The sequence below is a fragment of the Aphelocoma coerulescens genome, chromosome 2 (genome assembly GCF_041296385.1).
Source record: "Aphelocoma coerulescens isolate FSJ_1873_10779 chromosome 2, UR_Acoe_1.0, whole genome shotgun sequence".
NCBI classification, from domain to species: domain Eukaryota; kingdom Metazoa; phylum Chordata; class Aves; order Passeriformes; family Corvidae; genus Aphelocoma; species Aphelocoma coerulescens.
Window position 1 is genome coordinate 10,359,659 of NC_091015.1, and position 27,259 is coordinate 10,386,917.

The 27,259-nt window shown below is 42.3% G+C and overlaps 1 protein-coding gene across 8 annotated transcripts in view; it reads right to left on the minus strand.

Moving 5' to 3' along the window:
- Positions 1–26,550, minus strand: part of DIP2C (disco interacting protein 2 homolog C) — a 310,705-nt gene extending 284,155 nt beyond the window's left edge. For all 8 annotated transcript variants that reach the window (XM_069006440.1, XM_069006439.1, XM_069006436.1 and 5 more), the window contains exon 1: positions 26,184–26,550. In XM_069006440.1, coding sequence (XP_068862541.1) covers positions 26,184–26,268 — 85 coding nt within the window. In that variant the 5' untranslated portion in view covers positions 26,269–26,550. The remainder of the gene's footprint in view (positions 1–26,183) is intronic.
- Between the last annotated feature and the right edge of the window lie 709 nt (positions 26,551–27,259).

Below are 27,259 nucleotides of genomic sequence, written 5' to 3' on the forward strand. Positions count from 1 at the left end.
AAAAAGGAACAGCTGGAACTTGTACTGCAGAGTTCTGCACTGCCTTTATTTTTCTATATACGTATTTAGCACTTTCCAAAATTATCTTAGTAGGACTTTTTAAGACTAATAACATCATCAGTTATATCAAAGACATATTACTCAACTACTTCTATTGCATATTTCAAGTGCTTTTATGGTACCTTTCAGTATGATTTTATTCACATCACTCAATCTGCCTACTAATAGCCACTCGTTAGGAGTTCTTAAGCTACTTAGCAGCCAAGGCACAAGCTACCCACTGACACAGTTCCAGTCCTCTCTTACAGAGAAGGCCACGCCAGCAACCAGGCAGCCAATCCAGGAAAGGACAGTTTTTTACAGCTCTAGTAATTTTAAGAAAAAAAACCAAACAAACAAACAAACAGAAAAACAGATTTTTGAGGGTTTGTCTTCACGCTCAGTAGCAGACATTTACTGCAACTGATGTTTAGAGACTGAGATCTGTAAAATGTTCGTAATACTTCCTTAAGTCTCCTCTGCAGTCTAAACCCTGGAGTAAACATACAGAATGAGCAAGCAGAGAAAGACATACCACTGCTGTTAATGTATTCATCCTCACAAACAAATGCATTATAATTCCATCTGTATAAGGCAGCATGAAAAACATCTCTAGAATAATAATCCATTCAGTGATACTCTCACATTGATATGCTTCTGTGATTTTGACATTTTTAGTTGATTAAAAATTGATAGTAAAACAAGTAAGCATTTGCTCTGAGTGTCCAAGTGTCGAAGAAATTGACATTTTGTTAAATGAACACTCACTTTTCTAGAATATTCAGTTGAGATTTAGTAAGACTCATATTCTAGCATGAGCAAATGCTCTTGCATTTGAACACTGGTGCTGTACACATTACAGTGCACACAAAGCCCTGCATGGCTCCCAGGCTGCTGTGGAGAAATGTCTGTGCAAGCAGCAGTGAACCTGGCAAGGATGGAATCACACCCATTCCTCTGCTGATACCCACCCCACCACTGGGACTAAACCCAGGCTCCAAGGGAACAGATGAAGGAACAGATGAAACCTCTGCCTTGACTTTGTCTGAGCTAGGACTCACTCAGAAGTTTCAGCTGGAGAAAATGTGGTCTATAAATTTTGTCTTGAAGAGATACAGGATATATTTACATCATTCCATATTGTGACTGAGCCTTGCACTCACCAAAAGCAAGGACGCTCCCAACAAGAATAATGAAAGAAAAATAGGTCAGTCTCCACTGCACAAATTTTGAAAGCTTCTCGTTGAGCTATCACACAAAGAGTAAGAAAAGAGAAACCACATCATTTCCTCACATATCCAGAGGTAAGATCTAGGAATATGACAATATGATGTCTGATTTTGTTTCACACTGGACAAAATAAGCATCTTCTTAAGCTTCCTGTTGATATAAGGTATTTACAATATTGGATCAACTTTAGTCTCCATTCCTCAAGTCATCAGACCATAATACTTTTGGAGCAAGACTGACAACAGACATTGATGTTCAATCTGCTTAGAAGTGGTTTGCAATAAGTTACCATTTGTCTACAATATTAATTTGTGTCCAACAGACCTGGATTAGAAGTATAAATATGATATAATTTAAAAATACAATTAAAATTTCCCCATACTTCTCAATCCTTCTAACAAAATTCACAAATGTGAACTAGATATACTATCTGAAGGTCAAACAGCTTTTTAAGCCAAGAGAGTCATAGAAGGCTTCTAAAATCAATAAGACATATAAAACTGATTGCAGCCTTATAAAAAGCCTCAAATCTTTTAGCCTGGGTGACAGAAATATAGCATTTCATGCTGTAAGCAATTTCCTGGCAATGTAGGCCAGTTTACCTTTGCACTGTGAAGGGGTTTTTTGCATCTCTAGACTATGAGTAACTGCAGTGGTTATTTAGGGAGCAGACAACTCCATAAGGCACAGTGCAAGACCAAGAATAGCAGCTCTTTGCGGCTAAGATGGGGTGTCACACATGGGTCACCCCACACCTTGTGAACAAACAGCCTTGCTTTGCTTTGAGGATGGCATGATGTGTCTCCAAGGAAAAAGGATGAAGGGAAAAATAACTTAAGGGAAGCAGGGGGGGGGTTGTAGTAGCTGATGTAAACATTCAATCTCAAACCCTGGCTCCCCAGTCAACCATTACCAAAGACCTTACCAACACTCCAGATAAGATGGCAAACGAGTGTAGGCGTTCCAAGCTCTCTGCACCCAACTGCCCTCCATGGACGGCCAATAGTGCTACTGCAGCAGCAGGTTTGCACAAGAACAGTCATGTGAAATCCACAAAAAATGGCCTAGGTGTGATGTCAGGACACCCTCATGCCTTCAGCAAAGCCCTGGTTCATGCTCAGAGGTGCAGTCATGCATCCGAGGGATCAGACCATTCTGACTGGTCTCAGCCAGGTGACTCCAAAACCCTCAGGCACCTTTTATATTCAGTTTGCAGAGCCTACACTATGTCCAAAAATGTTCAAATCACATTAAGCTTCTAGGTTGTTTTTGAAGATGAAACTGATAAAATGGGCATGTGTGCTGTTAAAAATTTTAATAACATGCTTTTTTTTAATATAAACAAGCAAATTCACACTTTCCACAAGTCAATCATCTTTGACTAAAAAGGACTCAGAGGAAACACCAAATAATGCCAACTAATCCAAATTTTAGGGATCATTCCTTTAAACCTTGCAGTTACATGAGTGAGCAGATGCAGAAGGTATTGAAATTCTCCCACTGTTGCCAGGGGTGCACACAGAACGCTCTTCCAAGGAATTCAAGAATATCTTTGATACTTTCTGCATCAAAACAACGCTAATTAGAACACTGACATTTAAACCTGTGGCTGTCAGCAGAGCTAGGACACAGCTAAATATACACTGTGGATATGCCCTACACAGAATCTACAGAGGAAGGGAAAATACTGACATAGAAAGTACAAGGTGTATCTGTAACACTGTTATGATTTTGAAGATGTGCTGAAATAGGAAGGATGATATGAAATGTTGTCACAGCAGATCTTTATAGAGAAGCCAAAAGAAGATAATGCTGCCCAGAACAAGTGCAGAAAACATGAATGTTAATAAGAATTTTTTCCATCTGTATTTCTGGCCTGATACTGTGTGACACTGTTTTCTGCAACACAATGCACTATTTCAAGCACAAGAAGAAACACTGTCCACTGAAAATTAATATGTGGTAAGAACATTCCTTTGCAAGACGTGGTTCAATAATGAGATTTGGGGTTATGTCATCTGACCATACTGTTTCTATGGTCTTTATGGCAAATTAACTAATTTACATTTTCAGCATCATAGCCAGGCCAACAATTTTCATTCCAGGATGATATCCACACAGAATGAGCTACGAATTAATACGAAGCACTAAACAAGTATCAGGATACACACTGTTCTTAACAGTGCCACTGCTTCAAAGGTATTTTTTAATGCTGAATTATTTTTGTACACATGGAGAAATTTCTGCCAGTGCACGTAAGAAGATGTGGCACAAGGATATTCACTGATGTGGCATGGTACCACCAAAATGCTTGAGAGGCAACCCCACCCATCTATGGCTGGAACAGCAAAAGAAAATTCAGGGATATACATAGGGGCTGCTTAGTTTGTCACTCAACCAAAATCAAAACACACACAAATTCTTGGCAGAACACGGTCAATTATTAACTTTATTTATCATTTTACAAAGTAAACTGTAACAATTCATAAAAACAAATATCCAGAACACTGAAACCACACATTAATAATAATAAAACCCCAAAACTGCAGATCACAGAATTAGACTCCATTAGGCACATTGTTGCACTAAGTGGCACCCATTTAGAAGAAGCAACAGAGCCAAAAAAACCAGTCTTCTACACAGAGATCCAACATGAGCAAATGGAGCTAGATTAATACAGCAAATTCGCATAAATTCAGGACAAGAATAGAAATCAGGCATGCTATTCCACTGTTGTTTGTTTTTCATTTTGCTAAGACAGAAAATACTATGTTTGCTAAAATGTTTTGATTAAGAAAAAAGCATCCATATTTAGGACAACTTTTATTTTATTTATTACAAATACTGCCCTTCTTACAGATTAACATAAGCTCATAATGGAGCATTTTCTTAAATCATGTCACAGTCAAAGGAAAGAAGAAATGGTATGTGGCAATACCAACACCATCTTTCACAGATTTCCTGACATAACTGGACTTCCAAAACTGCCTTTGCCCCTTCCCTTTTTGGTTTTACTGAAAATACAGCAAAAATAAAAATGCTAGCCCAAGAAGTTTCAGGTATTACAAATTCTCCTTGCCACCAGTAGCCGGAGTCCAGTTACTCTGAAGCACATTGACAGTCAACCTCACTTCTTTTAAGATGGGACACACACTATGACTGAAGAATGCATCACTGTAATGAGGAGAGAAATATTTTACATATCCACAAATGTTAACATTATTACTTCTTAGATTAAAAGACTGTAACAAAAAATCTCTTAAATATGGAATTACTGCACCTTTTTATGACAGTCATTACTGTCATTTACTGATAACTGGTTATTATTCTGTTTTAAACAGCTGTAAATAAGACTTTATACCTTCTTGATAGCAAACTTCCATTGTTAGTCACATATCTGAGTCAATTCCTTCCATCCTCTGAGAGGTAAGTATACAAGAACATGGCCTGAAGGGACTTCTTTCATGTATTTTCATAGATGTGACAAGGGGGGAAAAGGGAAATAAAAATCAAGAAGAAGAGACAGCCTTTTTTAATCAATGTTTTTCCGTATTCCTATGACTTTGAAAATACACCCAATACAAGTGTGAAATTCTAAAAAAGGACCCACTGAAGTCACAAACAGCTTGATCCAACTGGCTTTTGGTTCTACAATCTACATTGCTTAAAATTTACAAGATTTTATTCAAATGGGTCATCTGCAGACGCTTCTAAGGAAGATATCCTGGGTTAAATCCGAAAAGTTTTAACACTATGATGCAATCAAAAGCAATAGTTCTGAAACTGCACGGTGGATCCAGTGATGACACCAGCTCATGGGAAAAAAAAAAAGGGAAAAAAAGTTTGACCAAAATGTCAAAACTAAGAAAAAGCATTTATTAGCATCTCTGATTAAAACCAGATGCTTTCAATTCAGAAACTATTTTTCTGTCAGTTCTATTCTCTTCTTCCTGCTTCTCACTAATGACCTCTCCTCATAAGGAAGCCAAGCAGTCACCTTCATGCCAGGTGACCAACTACAGGCTCATAAACTCAGCACTGGCACCACACAGTACTCAGCAGAAGCTGCAGTAACCCTTTGTGTGATACTCCCTCTTCTCATTTAAAAAAAAATGTGAATGCAAACACCTGAAACCTCCACATCTCAAGGCAAGGTTATTTTATCGTGTCTTATCCATCTGTTAAACAGATAATTTCTAGGAAATGTGAGTGCTCTATTTAGTTACCCCTTGGGAAAAAAGCAAGGCAAATGGGGCTGCTGTAGTTTAGTACTCAGGCTGGCTTGCATTCTTCCATTGACTTGCATTTCTTTGCGAAGAGCTTCAGTTCTGAGGCTGCTATCATGTTGTCTGCTCAAAAACAAAGGTTCTCCTTTGTGAGTGAGATACCCAAGAAATACAACTGGGCCAGGGCACAGCACAAGCACAGCCCCACATTTCTGTTTGGCAGCTGGTGCTCTCACTGACACAGTTTTGGCCCACGACAGCCGTCACTGTCCCAGATAATGAATGCCCAGGCACAGGGAGCAGCACGTATTACAGACTGTTCACACACTTTGGGTATGACCAAATGCTGAGACAAGATTCAGACACCCACATGTGAGCCAGCCTGGGCCACCCAACCACAGCACCTGAGACCCATCCCTGGCCTGGGGTGATTTTCAAGGGCAGTCCTGACAAATGAGGGCTTAGGATTTCAGGTGCTACTTTTAGAACACACACACACAAATACACAAATTCTGTGTAGGAAAGACAACAGATTGATTGAACTCTTATTTCACATATCAAATCTTAACTATGAGAAATTGTGGAGAAAGTGGTCTAAAGAATTGCTTAGGTATATATTGCACATATAATGCCAGCCTGAGCTCTGCAACAGAAATCAAATGCTGTTTGTGTAAACTGATGCCTGATTTTCAGATACTAATTACTCATAGTTGGTTGATGTGGACATCTCATTGGCTGCCTCCAGGGTCTGAACTATCCTTCATCCTCTTCAGCATACTCCAGACTCAGATGAGGTTTTTTTATTCACAGAAAAAAATCTAAAAAGCTACAAACACTAGATGTTTCTGAGCCATGAAAAAAACACGTGATAAAATACCACAATTAAACCTTGAAAATCAAACTTTTTTTTTCAATATTATACCCGACATGAAAAAAATAACCCTCAAAATTATTTTTACACTAGAGACAGGCTTTAAAATCCCTGAGGAACAGAGTGGGAAAGTCAAATAAGTATTTTGGAACACCAACCCGAACATTTCCAATCCTGCTGCATCTTTTTTTGGTAAAGTTTAATTGCAGAGGCATGCTCTCATTCTTGCTGGGATCCAGCTGCCACTGTTTCCCTCTGACTGCAGCCACGAAAGCCACAGCAAACGTGGCAGGAGCGAATGAGTGCTAGCAGGTCCTTCAATTCACAGCCCAGCATAATAATCACAATATTAACGAATGCACAGAACTAAGCACTGGTGCAGTTGGGTACCAGACACATCCTCAGCTCTCTCAGCTCCACCCACAAGCACGGGGACAGTGCAGAGGCCGGGGCAACGCCACCGGAGGGAATCCCACTGAACAACACAGTCTGTCTGAAGGCAAACAAAGCCTTGGTGCTGAAGAACAGATGCTTGCAGCTCCACTGATGAAATGGTCCAATATTGTATTTTTCCCATTGTCCACTGGACACTATTACTGTTTTTCCTTCATTGCCTGTGCCAGATACAAAAGAAGGGCAGGAGGGAATAAGAAGAAACATGTGTTTCCAAGACTGCAGTTCCTGCCTATTAAAAGAACATTTTTAAAAAGTTATAGTGACATCCAGAATACTATATATACAAATTTATCCAGCTTTAAAAGTGGAAGCATTTAGTCCAGTAGAAGAAAAAAAATTAAAGGACCATCAAGCTTATTCCTTCTTTAGGACTCCTCTTGTAGTGTACAATACTACAGTATTATAATCAAGTATTGTCTAGATGATTTTAAAAATGAACAAATTTATTCCAGATGTGAAAGTCTTTGAGGCAAAAGAACTCAATAACACGTCAATACTGGAAAGATTGTGGGGATTAAAAATAGCAGCAGAAAGAGGTTTTGTGTTCAGTTCTACTGGAGCAAAAAATGCTGAACACAGTGTAGTCTCCCAAAATGGCTGAGATGTCCTGTATAGTCTTTCTCGTACAGAATCCCTTACATCAACAGTTGAACTCTGTCAGGATCATCCAGGTATCCTTTCTTTTTACATCCCCTTTTTGGATGTTTTCTTCTTCTAGTTCCAGTTCGACAATCAGTCCCTGGACAACAGAGTCCTTAATCGTGTATATGCCCACTTATATTCAGTGTTTCGGCTCCAATTGGTTCCAGGACGACTTAAACCCATAATAAAAGAACTATGTCCCATACAACTATGTTTGTACCTACACATTTCCATAAGCAAACAAAATAATCCACAGTTGCACAACTTTATAACACTATTCCAATAAAAATTTCTTCTATGTGAATGTCACACGGCAATTTCCAGTCCAGTCAGTTTTTCACAGGACAACCCACAATAAAATGCCCCACAGCCTTTTATATTAGACTGTAGAGAAAAATGTAACACTTGCTCTTGGCTTTAAGTAGTAGCACAGTGCTCCCAGAGTAGCAATTCCATTTCTGAAAGTATAATGGTGTCCAACCTCAATGCACTATGTTGCATCCACCTCAGGTTTGTCAATAATACATAACTTCATGTCTGAATCTAATACTATTCTAAGAATCCATATACAGTATTAGTTCCCCAAACATAAGGGCCTGTTCGAAACCTAAAGATAAATCATCACTGGAGAACTACCATCTGGAAACAAAGTACAGTTTTTCCTGCAGGACAGGAAAGAATGGCATCTAAGAAGAACTGTAGTTCATCCACAAGAATGGTACAAACATCAGGTACAAAATACCAGGAGAATTTTTTCATGTCCATGTGTGATCAGCAGACATTTGAATTTCTTATGACCTGAAAGAAAAACTCAAACAAAACAGCTCTCAACTTATGAATCCTTGAGATATCACAGAAAAAAAAAAAGGGGGGGTACAGGGGTAATCACTGCTCAATGTCTTGAGCTACTGGTATATATTATTTATATTCTGGAGCACTTAATGACATGTTGTGTGGGGACTTAACTTTAAGGGCACATACTCATCTAGAGATGTTTCAGGAGAACTGGTCATGGACATCAGCAAATTAAGCTGTCAGATGTGAACCCACTGCAGCTTTGCTGCCTGCCCTGCTGAGGCTCTGAGAAGGGCACAGCACTACTTCTGCCACTGATGGGAGGTCTGAGCACGCACCTCCAGCCACCAGCCCGAGGACAAAGGAAGGACTGGCTCAGAAGCAGCATCCACCTCTGCCTCAAGCTGCTGGGCAAGTCTTTGAGCCAGCTTTGGATTTCAAAGCTCTTTTGCTTCCAACCCAAAACTTTTTGTATGTCTGTGTCCCTGTCTGCCAAACTGACCTTCCCTCTCTCATTATTTTCCCAACCAATTATATGGGTCTGATTTTGCTCCAGTTCACTGAGACCCAGAGCCCCTACACATCTCCAGACACCGCAAATGGAAAGGCACAACATATTAAGGAAAACCTCAAGATATATACAATAGAGTTGTACTTTATTGACTGCGTATTTTGAGGTATCAAAGGTCATAATGGTTAACTGTTCCAAGCCAAAAGACATTGTTGCAAATTCAGCAACTGCAGCTTGTAATTAATTTCACGTGAATGAAGAGAAATACAGACATCACAAAACTAACTGTAATAAAGATATCTTCTAAGGCTAACAATAAGAGCATCAGTGACTCCTTTGAAAGGGTGTGAGTCAGTATAAAAGCCAAAACACTACTGAGAAGCAATAAAAATAATGGGATTAAAATTATCTTCTTGCACCAGACAGCTGACTGAGCATCAAGAAACCCCACATACCCTGGTGTGATTTAGAAGGCCTCCTAGTGACAGTGATCTGTCCCTTGTCCTTCTTGACCTCAGCTGCTATTTAAGGAATTGGGAGCATGGTGGGGAAGGGGCTTGCACATCTGAGCCACAAAGCTGCGGAAAAATCCGTGACTCAGAAGGGGGTAACTTGCGCATGCCTATCCCTAAGGGAGCTGCTGCCTCCCATAACATTCCCTTAAGTGGGAAGATTTGTTCATTTGAAGAGTCAGTGTGCGAGGTTTTTCCTTCCCCTCCTTCTATGAATGTATATTCCTTTATATCTTTAAATATGCCTACATACACGCACACACTGCTTGCAAAAATAATGACGTCTGTGTACAGATTTTTACATTTCAAAAGTCACTTCCTTAAATATCACTGAAAATAAATCATTGCCTAAAGAGATGTTTCCACAGCTAAATTCTTAAGTTCCTTAATGTGTCACATTTAGCCTTTAATGGAATACATAGTCCTTGTCCACATCTTTATGTCTAAATTTTAATTATTCTATCAGTGACAGACTAACTTCTTACCCTCCTCACCCCATAGCAGTAGGTAGAAACTACTGTGTACTTGACTTTGCAGGCCATTCCTTTCACTACACAAACAATCAAAAGTTTCTGTTATTCAGATCTTATGAAACACAGAGAACTAAACCACCATAAATGCTGGATATTGCAAGAGGACTGAGCTCTTTGAATCAACTACATTTTCATACAGTTTAATGAAGCAAAACTAACTCAGTGGGAGAACCATAAGGCTTCAGACCAGGTTCAGTAGATTCCAAGTACACTAGGAAAACATCATGATGGATGGTAAAAGGAAAATGAAAATAAAAAAACTAGTCATAAATGTATTGCATGGTCCTGAACAGAATCTTTTATCTCATGTGTTGAACACAGCAATACACTCTCAAATTCCTAAAACAGAAACAATTCATGCCTTTGCCATACAACGTCAAAGAACAAAGAAAGAGACACCTATCACTTGGCCTCCCCCATTCTTTTCTTGAAAATCCTGCAAAAAAATTAAAAGTATCTTCTCACCCATCCCTCAACTGCCTCTTTTTCCCATAAGAGAATGGCTTGAATACAGTCCTCAGGATATTACCCTGTTGAATCCAGATTTTTCAGATCCCTGACCTGCAAACTCAGCCCTGGAAAGCAGGAGATAGGCATTTTTGTCTTTGGCGGGTGATTATAGTAATTGGGCTATGAACCACTTTTGTTAAGGCAATACTAGAAAAAGCAGAAAGAGCAAGGCTGGAGCAATTCTTCCTTGCTTCCTCATGATTCTTGCCTTGCAGCAAAAGGTAAAGAGAAACAGCTTCAAATCATTTTCCAGAAAATGGCTGCTTAGATCAACTTGTATTTAGGAGGAAAGGCAATCACTGTATTCCCTTGTTTCCTCACTGTCTTGAAGGCAAGGACCTGCCTTGTGATCCCCTAAGGTGATTTCACACATTTGGCTGCAGACAGGAGGCCTCTCTCTACGACATGTGGCTTCTGACAAGCTGCTGAGTGTATCCTTCACCAGAACACGGATTGTATGATTGAATTCTTCAGCCACACGCACCCTCATGGAGTTACTCTCTTTTTGTTACAAATTCAATAAAGCATCCAGGAAGCATAGAAAATGAGACACAGGTATGGTCAGTTTTGTTCTTCATCTAATGACCTGACCCTAAACATATAGTGAAGCATCATTTAAACAAAAAATGCTTGAAGATCCCTTTCCATTTACTCAGTAATCCAAAAGAAAGACTGTTGATCCCTTGATTTAACACTGACTCTCTTTTTTAAGCAAGCAATGAAGATGCCAGCAATTTTCTTTTTTTCCATGCAGGAGACAAATATGCTCTCTCCATGTGTGACAATTTGGTTTAAGTTAAACTGGCAGTATCAATGAGACTGAAGCACATGCCTAAAATGCCTGGCTGAACTGGGACCATACTCTACATAACTTTCTCTCACAAAAGCTATGTCCAGCTGCTCACTGAATAGTCAGGAGACAATGTGGATATGGGAGTTCCTCCATATTTAAAAGCTGTGTTCATACCCCAAAAAATACAGTCCAGTTTCGCTTTTTATAGAGAGGAGAAGAAAGCCTGGTGGCTGGGAAAGCATTAACAGCGTGAGGCCAAACATTCAGCTGAGGGCCACAGCCACCAAATCGCTTTCAAAAGAAGGCTTTTTACTGGGGGTTGTTCTACAATGCCAAAGTATTGGTGACTGATTTCTACCTCTGCCAGGGGGATTCATTAGTGCATTACTGACGTGAAACTTCAAAAAAATATACATGATTACAGCTGCATACAACTCTCAAAACAGATTTCAATAAAAATAATAGAAGATCTCATCAACATTCAAGGTAATTTCATATCTAAAATCAGTGTTAATAAGTAACTGAACAAAATTATTTTCAAAGCCATTCAATCCTGCTCATTTCCCTGCTCCTGACAGAACCAAAGGAAATACTTTTCCACAGATACAAACAAGCATATACTTCCATCATACTGAAAAAAAACAGGAATTGTTTAATTGACAGTCATATACCTGAGTGATGATCATAATGACAGTATTAAAATCATCACAAGCGCCCTTACCCATGCTTGGATTCTAGTTCATTTACATAAGATGCAAATTTACTGCCATTATCAAGTTTTGCATACAAAAACCAGTAACATTATTTTAAGGGAAACTATTTCAAAACCAAATACCTATTTAATGCATTGTGCTTCACCTCTCACGTGGTGTATTTTTGCTGACTATCACTAAAGTGCACAAGGCATAATTACATTCCAGAATTTTAAAACCTGGTGTTACAGCAGATCTCAGGTATGAACACACTGCAGGAAGAGGCCAAGTACACCATTCCAAGAACCACATACAGCTTGTGACCCACGAGAAACGTGCTGGGAAGCACAAAATTACTTATCAATTACTTACGTGAAATTACAATTACATGTGTGAAAGGGTGGAAATTTCAGGGCGTATCATGGAATGGTTGAGAATGGAAAGAGCCTCTAGAGGTCACCTTGTCCAACTCTCCCTGTCAAGCAGGGCCACCTAGAACATGTTGCCCAGAACCACGTCCAGACAGCTTCTGAGCATCTCGAAGGATAGGGAGTCCCCCTGTGCAAGCTGTAACAGTGCCTCACAGTAACAAAATGTTCTCCTTACGTTCAGTGTAGTTATATAAATATTTTATTCAGCAGAAAAACTGGATTTAGATGTTTCTATACATGCACCCTTTCCCAATGCATCCATCTTTTCCTCCATGCATACTGTTCAGAGCCCTTGTTCTCAGCAGAGTGCAGTTACTTCTGAAGTTGCACTTTATAGCAGACTGTTGAATTGATCCAACTTTAAAATGCTACAAAAAGAAACTCAGGGAAAGGAAAAACAAAGTCTATGATATTTTCTTCCTTTTCTTGTTTCTTTTGCTTTTGTTTTTTGTTTGTAAACCCAGACATCACTGGAATCATAACCCACCTGCAAACAGCAACAAGGCAGCAGTGACAGGGAAAAGGACTTTCAAAATCCAGCTTCACACCACATCATACAGCACCCTCAGTCCTGTTGCTCCAAGTTTGGGTCCCCAGGAAGCTGTATTTTGTGGGTACTCATATTAACACCAAAGGCTAAACTGGGCATAGCACTTGCACTGAGCAGAGAAGAGGTGCAGGATACAGCGATCACACAACCCAACTCTTCCCCTCAATATAGGCCTGGTGCTGGAAAATAGGTGCAAGTAACATGACTCTGCCCCAGCTGGCGCTGAACCCTCCGTGGCTAGGAAGTTAACAGAAGCCAAGAAGAAGACCCTTTATTTTTTTTCTTCTTTTCCACATACAAGTGTGAAAGGAGACACGTTTCAGTATGTCAGGGACGTATTACAGCCATGCTGCACATTGTGCTAAATGACAGCGCCGGGGAGGGGCAGGGTGGGAGCAGGAATCTTTATATAGCACTGAGAGCAGTAATTCAGCCCCTGACAGTCACATGAACACAGCCCTGCTGAACACAAACAGTATCTTTCTCTGGTATTAGGCTATTAGGCAGATAAGGCTCCAGTTTGGATTTGAAAGACTTAAACTGACAAACGATCTTGTTTTCCTTCACCCTGCATACCGTGGCAGAGGGCTGGAGGAATCTCAGCACTTTCCACTGCTTATATAACAGGTGTACTCATAAATATGCAAAGATGATTTGAAGATACAGTTTCTAATCCATGTTTTATGCCTGAACAATTCAAATTACTTTCATCATGTAGACAGCATTGCCAGCTCTATGCAAGTAGTTTCTTTACAATCTTAGGCTCTATTAGCTGTATTTTTGTTTAGTGTGGGTTCCACGTGAATTGAGGGGAAAAAAGCCCCACCCACACTGAATGGGGATATAATTAAGAGAAATGCATTTTTAGATGGAAAATAGATGTCATGACTTAGCTCCAGATCAGATTTCAAGAAATTTAAGATGCACATTTTCCATAAATGCCTTGCACTGCATGGAGGATATCCAAATCTAACTCTAAGCAAACATGACAAAGTAGAACTAAACATCAATAACCAAAAAAGCAAACATCAAGCATGACTAACAGAACACATAACTCAGTTAGTGTCTCTACAGACTGAGTTTCAGCAGTTAACAAGTTTTATTCTTAAGTTGATTTCAAGCAAATTTTTGTCTTGGAGTAACAAAGATTTCAGTTTGCAACATGTTGGCCCTGACATGCCTCAAGAGCAATCTTTCACACGTGAAAAAAAGAAGCAGCTGCAAAAAGGGGCATCACATGAATTACCTACGTGATGATCCTGCACCAGGTCTACTGTTTAAGTAGTGGTGAGGAGATGACCAAGGAAGGTGGGGGCAGGATGGTGGAATGACCCTGACAGGCCACACCACAGCCAGATGCCTTTAGAGAGAAGAAAGTCAGAAAGTAAACAATGGGGGGAAACAGACAGAAAGGTGAGAAGCAGCTAAAAGCAAAAGTAAAAGGCACATATGCTGGCTTTCTCTCGCTGTCACACAGAAACAGGTGATACCAACCATGTATTACCTTTCACAAAGGACCAGAAATGCTACGAGTGCCTTCCAGCAAACAGGTAACAAATTCTCTAAATATGGACTGGTTTCCCAGGCCTGAATGAGGTCCCCATCTTTCCACTGGGAGTACATCATTGCCTGTTGCTCCATATAAGTAAATGCTCTGTCCCAAACACAAAATGTTCTCTTAGTACCACCAATGACTACACACAAAGTGAAGAAAAAGTGTCTGTTTCTTTCTGCCACACACCCGAGCACAGATCCTTAAATATCACAGACTGCTTCTGACTATTCACAGACATAGCTTTAAGGGAAGTACACCCATTAATGCAGTCCTGATGCCAGCGTAGCTTTTGCCATTTATTTTTAGGTGAACTGGACTTCATTCTGAGTGAAAAAATAAATACAAGCATTTATTTTGGAAAAACTTATACTCCCTCCTTATTCAAGCCCCTGAAAATGAAGCTTCAGCCTGTACATTGGAAGTACTTCCACACTGCTATTTTGGGGAGACTTCAATCACCTTTCGTCTGTAATTCCTATTGTAATTTTATTGTAATTCCTACTGTGCTCTCCTAGGAACTCAGCTGTGAGGTGTGCTTGCTTTATTGTCTGTGCTGGGCACAGGGGTGGAATGCAGAAACCAGTGAAGTGGGTAACCCAGTCCATGACAACAGCCATACTATATTCTCAAAAGGAGCCTGGAGAAGAACAGGTGCCACAGTATTTCAGAAGGATGCAGCCACTTTCATGCTTTATCCTCTCTTAACTCTAACACAACTATGCGAGCAATTTTTGAGGGACAAGGATACATAATATGTTTCACTAATACTTAAGTAAGACATTTAGGTAGTTTGAAATGGTAGCTGGTAGATGCTATCACATTTTACAAGATCCCCATTAGCAAAACGAACCTTTTATTCTAGGGAAAAGTCAGGAGAGACTTCTTTGGGTGTCTGAGTTAGAGCAGATTTATTACAGAGTAAAAAACCACTAAAATTCAGAACACAAAGCTGTTCATGCTTCGAAAGCTCACTCTAAAGAAGAGGCGGCTTCCTCTTCCCAATTTCAGCCTAATCTAGTCCTAGATACTCAATTTGCTTTGGCCCTAAGAAGGTACAAAGAATCAAGTTGGCAGATGAGACGTGCAATTATTTCTAGCATATATCCAGCACTGGAATGGCTCATAAAGAAAGTCAAATCTGAAACTATATTTGTTATTTACCAGAAGTAACCAATTACAATACTGAAGAGCCAATGTGCATTTGAAGAAACATACATGTGCAATTTCACATTTTGAATGATGTGCAATAGACATAACATTGCAGGTGATATTACCTTATCAAAATACACAGAAAAGCACTTTTCAGGTCAGCCAAAGCCAGACCAGCACCAAGGAATGACTGATAGCATCACAGAGGAAGAGGACTTTATGTTTCAGAGATGCTGTGGTTTTTGGATGATCTTCAGGACAGAAAAGAGCCCAGAGTATTTCTTGAATAGTACAAAGAGTTGGTATATGAACCAGCTGGGATTCCTCCCAGGAGAGAAAAACTGGCACTGATGAGAAAGGCTCCAGGATTCCTGTACTCGTTTGAAAGGTATCCTATGGAGAGAAAGCTCTAACAGACTAGGTTTCCACAAGTTACCAAATGTCTCTGAAAGGTCCAGCAGTCAAAGATGAAATTTAACATCGCTGTGGCTATTTCTGGCTCAATGTATCCCACACGCAGCTTCCTCACTTTTCACAAGGTGACCCTAGTCACCTGGCTCGGCCACACTGCATCTTTTGTAGAACAAAAAACAGACAGGAGGCTGACCTTCAAAGCCAAGGAAGAAATATCAGACTTGCCAGGAGCCCTCATCTTCCTCAGAAGCGCCACCAGCAGACACTGCCAGACACAGGATGATTGTGCTCAGGAAGAACAGTGTCAGGGCTAAGCCACAGCAAATATCTTCTCCCACTGCAAACAAAGGAGTACGTTGTCTGTTTCACCCTGCTCCAGAAGTGACTGCTGGAGGTCAAAGATACCAGCTTTGTGAAACTCCCAATAAACAAAACACAGACGTTCAGGTGCCAGCACAAAGGCACGGAGTCACTTTTGCTGTTCCTACACCCTTCACCTATCACTGCAATGAAGAGCAAATACAAGTTACCACAGTCAGCCACTGAGGCAGAAGCAAAGACATCAGATCAAACAGCAACCTTAGGAACAGAATGCAGGAAGAATTAATCTTCAGAGGAAGTGAGTAGTTTCTTATTTTTTATCCAAATTATTACAATAGGCAGTACCTTTACATAAAAACCAATGATTAAGCAAAGTACAATAAACTTTAGAAGCTTTTAAAAATGTTATTTTTCTGCCACTTCTTGCTTATACAGAAGTCCCCTGAGCTACAGGCAAATATATGAGTAGCCAGTATTTAAGCAAGTATTATCACAGCGGCTGCCTTTGATACCCTCTCAAACTGTAATGTATGCACATCCTTACAGTGTTCAATATTGACTTAAAACAAATTACTGCTGCAAGTAAATGTCAAGTCATCTCTAGTAAAATACTGAAAACATACTAAACCTGAAATTCTAAGACATTGCAGTGCCTTTTGGAGTTACCAGGAAAACATATATCATAATATTGGACTAAAACATTTATAAAATGCCACTACAAAAGTACTTAAACCAGTATATTTCTGGTCAAGGGTAGCTTCTGTGGTTTACATACCTATGTACACACACAAACTTCTCACATTTATTATGTCTTAGGAAGGAGCCTTCCATCAGTTCTGCTTGTGGGTAGATTTTTCTTAGAAAGCTGTTGAGTCTTCTCTTCTATGCAAGCGTTTCAGTGTTTATCTAGCGTTATTAATATTTTCTGTCTTATCTTCAACCTCCATTTGTCTAATTTCCATTCCTAGGAGTTCAATCTTCTCGTGTTTTGGACTGCTAATGCTTTGCGGTACAAGAAAGTATTCCTCCATCCCCAACACAAGGCTTCTCAAATAATCAAAATAAACTCCAATTTTTCTCCTGGTAAACAGTGTTTATTAAGACTGCTTTAATCCTCAGCGTCCAAGCCTCTATTCTTGGTCACTCTTCCAGATCTCTTCTGAACTGCTTGTCCAATTCTCCCAAGTCTGTGGTGTGGATACTCAAATGACTGAAGTCAGCTTGTAAGAGTCAGTCAGTTTGTAAGAGACACGGATATAACCTTGTGACTGGGATGTGTCAAACTTTAACAGCATAAAATTCATAAACATAAAACACAAGACTTCTTTTCATCATTAAAAAAAAAGATTAAATTTACCTGCTGATAGTCCTGTTGTTTCTCAACACAACAAATCAACTTTTTTCTATTACAACATGGAGACAATTTAAAGCAGAGCAAATTAAAAGTACTGCCTGTTATTTTCCCTCTCACAAGTAAAAATCACTCCACAGCCCAACAGCACTTTTTCCTAAAAAAGGTTAACCCTTCATTTCACAACACTCAGAAAACCTACAGCATTTTCTAGAGAATGTAATCATTTTTTTTCAGACTAAAAAAATATAGCAAATGAAACTAAGCTCTTCCAGCAAATTCAGCAAAGGGGTTTGCCATTATCATCACTCAGGAAAGAGCAGAGATATTCCTACATTGTGGTGTTTTACTAGGTAAATGTTGTTTGTTCATCCTCAGGCATCTGTCAAAGAAATACAGCATTTCAAACGCAATTTTTATTTCAAGATTCTTTACTAAATTTGAACTGCTTGCATGTCACCACAATGACAATTATAATTGTTCAATTATTCACCAAAAATACTTGATTATTTGAATATCTCTTTCAATAAGGATAAGAGGCATGACACACAAAATTCTAAATTTTGCTCGTTCTCCGTGCAATTATAACAACAAAAAATATGACTTAATACAACTAAAGATATCCCCTCAAAAGAAAAAAGGTGAAGTTTTATTATTCGCTATTACCAGAAGGAAATTTTCTGTACAATTCCAGAACGGTTCTGCAGTGTGATACGAGAAGTCCAAAGGCCAGGTTGGCCTGTTTTCCCATTAAATGGCAGTGATAGATGCAATAGCCCTGTGGCCATCCTGTGAATACATAACTCCTTCTGGAGGGTCCACGCAGATGGAATAGTCTAGGGCTGCTTTCTCTGAGGAGACTGTTGCTAGGGTCTCTCTATTTTGCCAGGCTGTTCATGGACACATGGACATCCACACAGTAGGAAAAAGAGTTTGTTTGGGTCTCTACGCCAACCAAAAGTCTCTGAACTTTTGCTGGTCTAGGCAAACTTTCAACCACCAGCCAGCAGTGAAAAATCAGGCTCCATTACTTACATTTCAGTATTTGTCACAGAGTTCATTAAGAAACATTTTTCTGGCTTCTGAGCAGCTCTTACCAGACCAGACTTACAAGATCTTTTTTTGATATTTTAATCTTACATACAGAGCAAGCCAAGATTTGAATGAAGAAACTGCAGATGTCACAGTTTGGAGATATGGACTCTGGATCCAGAAAGAAATATGACCAAACAAGTCCTAACATCCATTTTTACTTACATAAGCAGACAACACTTGAAGAATCCCTCTGTCCCCTCCACTGCCACCATTCTGCAGACCCAGCCATACACATAAAAGCAAAAACCCCCTCAAGCATCCTAGATGACAGTATATGTATGATCCAGTCTTTGGAAATCAAACAGCCCCATCAAAAGTCAGAGGAAACACCTTCTCTTCCAAGTTATCAAGATCCTTCATGAGAGTCCTTTCTCTAGTTATCCAACCTCCTAACACAATAGTCTTAAAAAGAGATCACTGAGACACCATATACTTTTAAACATCAACTTGTGCTGTAAAATAATGTGGAATTATCCACACCCCAGCACTCGATGCCGCTCTAAGCACTGCAGGTTATGAGTCAAATAGACTACGCCTACCAAACTGCCAGGAACCAGCAAATGACTCTGCTCTCCAAAAAGGGACTGCAAGAAGCACCCTGGCATGCCTCTCCCCATCCCCTGAGAGCCATGCACAGAGAGCCCTGCTAGGATTTCACATGGCTTTAAGGCAGAAACCTCCTCTTCTGTGGCAAGAGGCTCCAGCTAAAGCCATGGCCACGGTCTTCCCAGCATCTGTCTCAAGCTGTATTGCTTTAAGTATTTCTACTCCTATATTTGCTGGTTTATTGCAGAATATGATGGTGTCCCCAGTATGTTTTATACCTGTTTTGAAGTTGTATTTAATCCTAGTGATAAATAATACTGGCTAGCAATTAGAAGCCCTAGCTAAGATTACTGGGCAAAAAAAAAAAAAAAACAAAAAATAATATTTATTTACACAGGTCTAAAATGAGCAATTCTCCAATGCACTGCACCAAGTGGAGTTAAATAAAACCAGTTCCCATTTTTTAGTGTATGTTTATCCTAGTAATACAGGGAAAGACCAGAATTCTGCAGAGAGCAATCATGTTTTGGAAATGCCCCCGCACCACCACAGTCAAGGAGAGAACCAGGAGCTGTGGTTAGCAATCAGGAAAGGCTCTTCATAAGCCAGGAAAAGACTGCTCCATCCAGACCCCGTGCTGTGGCTGACTGCAAGGAGGTTCTCAAGAAGAAAAGGGAAAAAGAAAAAGGAGGCTGGGGAGGAAAGAAGGCAGAATAGGATCATCATGAGTTTGGCAAAAATGAAGCTCACCCACTGGGAAGATAGGGGAATATACATGCATAATTTTACATGGATTAAGAGTTTGTGTCAAATCTGTGATGCGCTGTGGTGAATTCTTACACTGCAGTGACTCATCTTGTCTGACAGTTGCTGGGGAATTAAAGCAGTTATTTTTAAAAAATTATATGTCCTGCTTGACGCGTTATACAAATAGCCTCTTAAAAAATTAAAGCGCAGTCAATGCATTTTTAAGTATAGAAGAGCTATGGTACATTTAGGATTCTCCATACGATACCACAAACATCCATTCTGAGCTAGGAAGACCTAAAGGAATCTGCTGATCTCCCTTCAGAGAAACAGTGATCTTTTTGCTGTTCCTAATCCAAACCCTGCATCAAAAATTAGTTTATTATCTCTGCTTTTATATGGCGTGAAAATGCTTTAACTGAAGAATAATTAAACACAAAGGAAAGAGGTGTGCTAAACCTGAATTCCTCTGATACCAAAGGATATTTGGTTTGCTGGAATGAGAATGACTGCATTCCCCTTCTGATGGATAACAAAGGCAGGTCAACACCCTTCCAGGGAAAGGCAGCACATTGACTCGAAGCCATAGGTGTACACAGGTTTGGCAAGGGGAAGCAGTGCTGGCTCCTGCTCCCTGCTCTGTGCAGCCCAACCACACAGACGTACCCTAGAGCTGCCAAGGGCAGCTCCTTGCAGTGTGTGTTCTCGTTAGAAACACATTGCTTACTCCCCGCTTTGCCTATAAAACTGACACCCCCTCGGCAACTTTCACACATCCCTGGGAAAAGTGTTTAGAGTATGTCAGTTGTGTAATACAGTAAAGATTATCTGCATGATCTATTAAGTGTAACCCTTGGGCATCAGTGCTGCTCAACATCAGCTGGCAGTAAAGGTATATTTACAGCATGCCTTCAGGACAGCTGTTCTGGGAACATCCTGGAGATTTGCATAGACTGTTTTACAAGGCATTACCATGTACTTCAGCTGAATGAGTGGCTGAGAATTCTTTTGACACCCACTAAAAGCCCTTAAGTCCAAATAGCACAGTGAAAAAGGCAAATAAAAAATATTTTAAATTATAAAAGGAATCCTTCAAATTCCAGTGCCTTAAAATACAAATGGTTAACTCATTAATGAATTGAATCTGTTTTTAAAATCATCAAGTTATTGTCCCTCTCCAACTTGAGCACAACCAGAGAAACAAAACAGCTGATGAGAGGAGCTTCATCTTACAAAAAAAGGTTTCTGTTGACAGTGCTCTTGATTTCATCATAATTCACATGATATCCAGGACATTTTCTTAAAGCCCTAGTCTTCCATATAACTTACATGAAAATTTCAGCCTTATGTATTTTGAGTAAATTAGTCCTCTCTGTGTCAGAAAAAATAACTGTCACGAGCCAGTTGCATCCTAACAGCTCAAAAAACAAGAAGTAAATGTGAGTATTGAATTTCTTAGTTCATTTCTCACCTAAACTCAGGAAGTATTAACACTCTGTCATTGCACAGGTGATACTCACTTGCTAAGCAGAGCACTATCTCTCAAGGAGTGAATTAAAAGGATGACTTTGTGTCCCAAATCACAGAGGTGTGCTAGTTATTGAAATTTTCACACTTTAAAACCTCTCTGCGAGTGAAGAGTCAGCTGGCAAATGTTAGGGAGAAACAATAACTAGAGAAGTTAACTACACATCTCTGGTCCCAACCCAGCAACTACATGCAGACAACAAACGACATAACTCATACCTAATAAAATAATAAACCTGGCCAGAGAGTAACTCAATCAACCCAAGCAATATTACCAAATATAATTGAACCAGTCAATACAGTGAAAGCAGAGGACCAAATTAATTAGGTGACTGCACGTCCAGAGCCTTTGGGAATAAGATCTGCAGAGACTTTTTTTGAAAGTGCTCTTTGGAGAAAAGTTGAGACTTTCAAAACAAGAAACCTGCTATACCTCACATGTTTAAAAAGAAGGAGGACTGGAAGTATAATAAGGAATTTAGGGAGAATAGTTTCTGGACAGGACGGTTTTCACATTTTCCATGTGGTGTCTGTGGTTCTTTAAGTGTTTCTGCTATGTTATCTGGCACTTGGATAAAATACGGGAAGAAATATAGAGCATCTTTCTCCAATTAATTTTGGTTCACGAAATAATTGGAAGGGCAATTTAACCTTGTACACCCTTAAATTGAGGGCAAAATGAGAAAAGGGGGAGGGGGCATTTTTTTAATTCTTAAGTATTTTTAAGAATAGAGGGGTTGTAGAATTACTTTTTTTTTTTTTTTAATAAGACAGCACATTTCAGGACTCCTGGTTTTATTTAATCAGTTCTTCAGTTAACAGCCCCCAAGCTATTCTAAAAAATAGGATGATTCATCTATTTCTACCCAGTACAATTTTATACATCGTTAGAAAACTAAAACCTCGTAAAATCCTAAGCAGCCCTGAAGAACAGCTACTGCAGAGTGACATGTTGATTGCATCAGCCTAGAAGGGCTACTTCTGCTCAGTGCAAGCTTTAGTAGCTCAGGGAAACTACCAGAGTGTCAAAGAACATGTATGTAACATACCAGCATCAAGCACATTCACTCAAACACATCAAAACAAATGTCTCCAGAACATCTGGGATCAAGGATGATTCCACAACTTCCAATATTTATAAAATTTAAAGTGCTGTTGAGACCCTATGTCCTGAGAAACACAGCAGCAATTTCCCCTTCCCAAAATGAAGTGAAAACACCAACAAGAAGTGTGCTGTTGATGCTTTAAGCTGAATATATATAACACTACACACCACCACATCACTGTGAACGTCATTCTCAACACTCTTCAGAGTGCCAGGCTACCTCTGGCACTCACTCTTTGTGGGCAGGCAACCTGCACACAGACACAGAGGAACCTGCCAAGCATTTCTGAGCTGGCTGATCTTCACCTTCCAAGCCATACTAATGAAGCTAATAAAATCTAACATGGTTATTCTCATTTGCATCCATAGTACCTTTTAAATAGCATTGTTTAAACCAAAAAAAGCCTATTCAGACCACAGCAAAGGGGAGGTGGAAGGCATGTGGCTTGCCCACAATAACCAACAGGTTACTATTGTCACAGAGACAAACTTTGCAGAACACCATTAAATGCCTTCTTGACCTTCCTCCTCCCTTTCAACAAACAAGCAGTGCCAGCTGCTTTAAAAAAAAAGAAAAGGCACTTTGCTCCATGGGTTACAAAGCACGTGCTATCTGCCCAGCAGATACTTCCTGAGGCTCTCCTGCCACATCCCTGCTGCCAGTGAGGCTATGCCGAGTGCGAGTGTGCAGCTGAACAAGGAACTCAGATTTCGGCTACACCGGGGAGGGGGGGGAATACCACGGCCAAATTGAAATGTGTGATGACGACTACCAGTGAGGACTGTGATTACAACACCTGCACAGTGCCTGCTGTGCTAGTGGCACAGTAACCAGGTCTGGGCACAGGGACACCAGCTATCTTATGTTCAGTTTCAAGATGCACTGCGTGGGTAGGACCCACGCTATCACACTTCCTAGAGCTAGGAAGGAAGACAGCTTTAGCTCACAGCCAAGGAATAACCACGCAATAATCCTGCTGGTGCTCCTCTCTCTCCCACAAAGAAGCAGCTCTCTTTCAGAAGCTGTTCCTAAAGCTTCACTGTCCACAGCAGGATTTGGCACTAGAGAACCACGTGGCTTGGGTACAAGCAGCAGCTCTAAGACCCACAGCACACAAAAATTAAAAACTCACACTCAATACAACAAATACGTTTCAGAAATGCAGCACTTGAAAAAACATCTTCCTAGCAAGTCTGACTCGGGAAAGCACTTTAAAAGGGGCATAAATTACAGCAGTCACTCTGCTCCCAATGTTATCGATGAGACCCAAACACATATTTAAGCACGCAGTTGCCTATTGCCTTCAAAAGTCTCCTGCTTCACAAAGGCAGCAGAGACACCCTAACACATCATGAGCAGAACACGTGTTAAAACCCCAATCTTGTGAACTTTTATGGACTTGCCGAAATGTATCTCAGTGAATGAAGGCAGTGGTTCGGCTCATTACGCTCGAGCAAAGCACAAGCATAAGATACTGCACGCTCAGGGTGTAAAGAGACACAAAGTTGCCTTGAAAACCATTTAACTCAAGAGTAGCATGGCCAGAGTATGAGAAGACTTCTACAGCACAATAAAACTGTACAAATTACTGATCCCACTCTCGGTAGGGACTAATTTTGAGAACAGGCCAGGAGTTGCAACATGCCTAAAGGTAGGAGCTTTAAGCAGTAAATTATTTCATTTTCTCAGGCACTGAACACTGTCATGTACTTGACTAAGAACACACCAAGAGCAGCCTGGGGGAAGACAAAGAAAATGTGATGTTGCCTGTTCTTTACCTGCCTCCCAGTTCCAACTGATCCTCGTTTAGGCTGCCACAGTCAGAACACGTGAGCCACCCCGTCCGCCGGGTGCAACACCAGTTAAATAAGGAAAGATACTGTCAGTGGGCTAAACTCATTCCAGATCTAGCTGCAGGGAATTTACAGCAGTGCAGATACAGATGCCCAATTTCAAACCATGTCCCACTTCCTCAGAGCTTTCTTGGATTATGCTTACAGCAACAGAAACTGCACCGTAAAACTGTATTACAACTTTGGTACACTGCATTAGCATATTTATTGAAGGTCTATGCCAGTTTGATTTGGGTTTTTTTATAAGCATTTACTAACAGCTGTTTTAATTAGTATCTCATTGGTGTGTAGACAATGATGTGACACACACCAAGAAGCATTTTCTGCATAAAGCAACAACATTACATGTACCATGATATAAACGGCTCTTCCCACCCTCGCTACCACAGATGAGGGCCAATGGACTGGCAGTGCATCACAGAAAGGCAATATTGTATTTAACTCATCTTACTTCAAGTTTACAGGGCACCCTCAGGGAGGGGGAGGCACAGAAATGAGAGCCACAAGCAATCTCAGTAGCTCGTTCTCTTCACCCTCAAAGCGTTAAAAGGAAAATACAATGTCAACATCAGCTCCTCCCTGCTGATGAAACTGGCTCCAGCGCATTTTACTTTCTGGCTCGGAGCCCTTACAAACCGTTACAAAAAGACAGAAGACAGACAGACAGCTCAATATATCGACCACTTCCAATAACTAATTTGGGACACGCTGGGTCATTTGTCCCTTCTATGAAATGCTGTAGCCTCTTGGTGGTGAATGAACCCTGATATTTGGGGGCATTATTAAAAAAAAAAAAAAAAAAAAAAAAGAGGAGGCAGCTAATAGCAGATTTGCATTTCAGGAAAGAGCCAACGCTAGCATCGGTATATATAAATAAATACTCCCCACTCTCTTCCTCCGGGAAGCACCGATTACATCTGATACACTAAAATCGCCTCCACGACGCTGGTCGCTCAGTGCCCATCAGCGAGGACACTGACAGGCACTCCTCGCTGCCTGCCTCTCGCTCCTCTACCCGGGCGCTGACACACATGGAAAGGGGAGCGGGAGCCGGGCTGAGGAGCGGAGGGCGGGCTGGGGCTCCTGCTCATCCTCCCTGCCACGGCAACAGCTCGGGCTGCGTGCGCGCCTTCCCAGCCCGGGGACCGACGGAGCATCACAACCAACCACGCCAAGAAGCCACCACAAGCTTTCAATTATACATTTCAAAAAAATCCCGCAATTATAAAAAATATATATCGTTTCGTCTGAGTGACTTGACTGGTATTGTCCAAAACGACCTTATCAGGGGGTGTTTTGTTGCAGCCGACACACACACACGCTGCGTGGACTCCGTGGGAGTCTCTCGATGCGGCCACGCAGGTACACGGCACGTTTCCGTGAAGCTGCGTTTCCCTGGTAGGGCAGGAGCCCCTCCAAGGCATCCCTACGGATTTTTCCAGCTCCCGCACCACCGCGTGCGCGGCCAAGCCCCGCCGCCAGAGCCCCCCTGCCGCCCCCGCCCGCGCCGCGGCGGAGCGCGGGGGGCTCGCAGGTAGAACAAAACCCCCGCGCCGCGTTCCCCGCCAGCGGCAGGGGCCGTCAAGGGAGCCCCCCGGGCGCCATCGGGCCAGGGCCGGCACCGCAGGGCCGCAGGGCGGAGGGTGTGCGATGGGGGAGCGGGCCGGGGGTGCCGCGCCGCTGCCGCGCCGCCCGCGCCCACCGCCGCCCGCCCCGCCGCGCCTTTACCTTCGGAGAGCTCCAGCTCCAGCTCGGCCAGCCGGGCCCGCACCTCCAGCGGCAGGGACACGCTCTCCAGGCTGCGGTCCGCCATGCTCGCGCGGTGGGGACGGGCTCTCCCCTCCTCTGGCTGCCCGCTCTCCCCCTTTGTCCGCGGCTGGCGGGGCGCGGGAAGGCGGCGGGGCCGCGGCGGGTGGCTGAGTCCTCCCCGCGGTCTCAGCCGGGCATGCAGGGGGGAGGCGGGCGGGCGGGCGGTCCGCGCGGGGGGACGGGGCGCGGAGGGAGGGAATGCGGAGGTTTCTCCTCTCCTCCCCTCTCCTCCTCCTCCTCCTCCTTCGCCGCCTCCTTCAGCGGGGCCCCGCCATGGCTGCTCCCGCCGCCCGCCCGCGATCGCTCCGCATCGGCTCCTCGCCGCGCCCGGCCCACCCCCCGCCCGCCGCCGCCCGGCACCGCGGCGGCGGCTCCCCCCTGGCCTCGCCCCGGCCCCGGCCCCGCTGTCCCCGCCCGGCTCGGGCTGGCGGCGGCGCTGGCGCTGCGGTGCCGCTGCCGCGACTGGGGCTGGCCGGGCACTGCCGCTGTCACATCCACGTGACCGCGGGCCCCGCCGCCGCCCGCAGGGGGCGCCCCGCGCCGCTCGGGCCCCGCCCGCCGGGGCCGCCGCTGCCGCCGGGGCCAGCGGGGCGAGCGGGGCCAGCGGGGCCAGCGGGGCGAGCGGGGCCAGCGGGGCCAGCGGGGCCGGGGCTCCGGGGCAGAGCGGGCGGGGCGGCAGCCGCCTGCGCTCATCCCGCCTCCCGGGACAGGGACTGCGGGCCCCCGTTTGGCCGATGAAGGCGGGGAAGGAGTGATGTGCTCGAGGCAGGCGGAGATTCGACTCCGCCGCCCTGTGCCCCCTTTTCCGTCCCCACCTGCCGAACAACTTCCAGCCTACCCCTATTTTCACTCCAGTTCTCTGCATACAGCCAATGGAGGACACGGGTTAACAGTGGGACTCGATGATCTCAGGGGTCTTTCCCAACCCAAAATATTCTATTCTAATTCTGATTCTATTCTATTCCAAACAAGCCGTGGCAATTCTGGTGTGTATA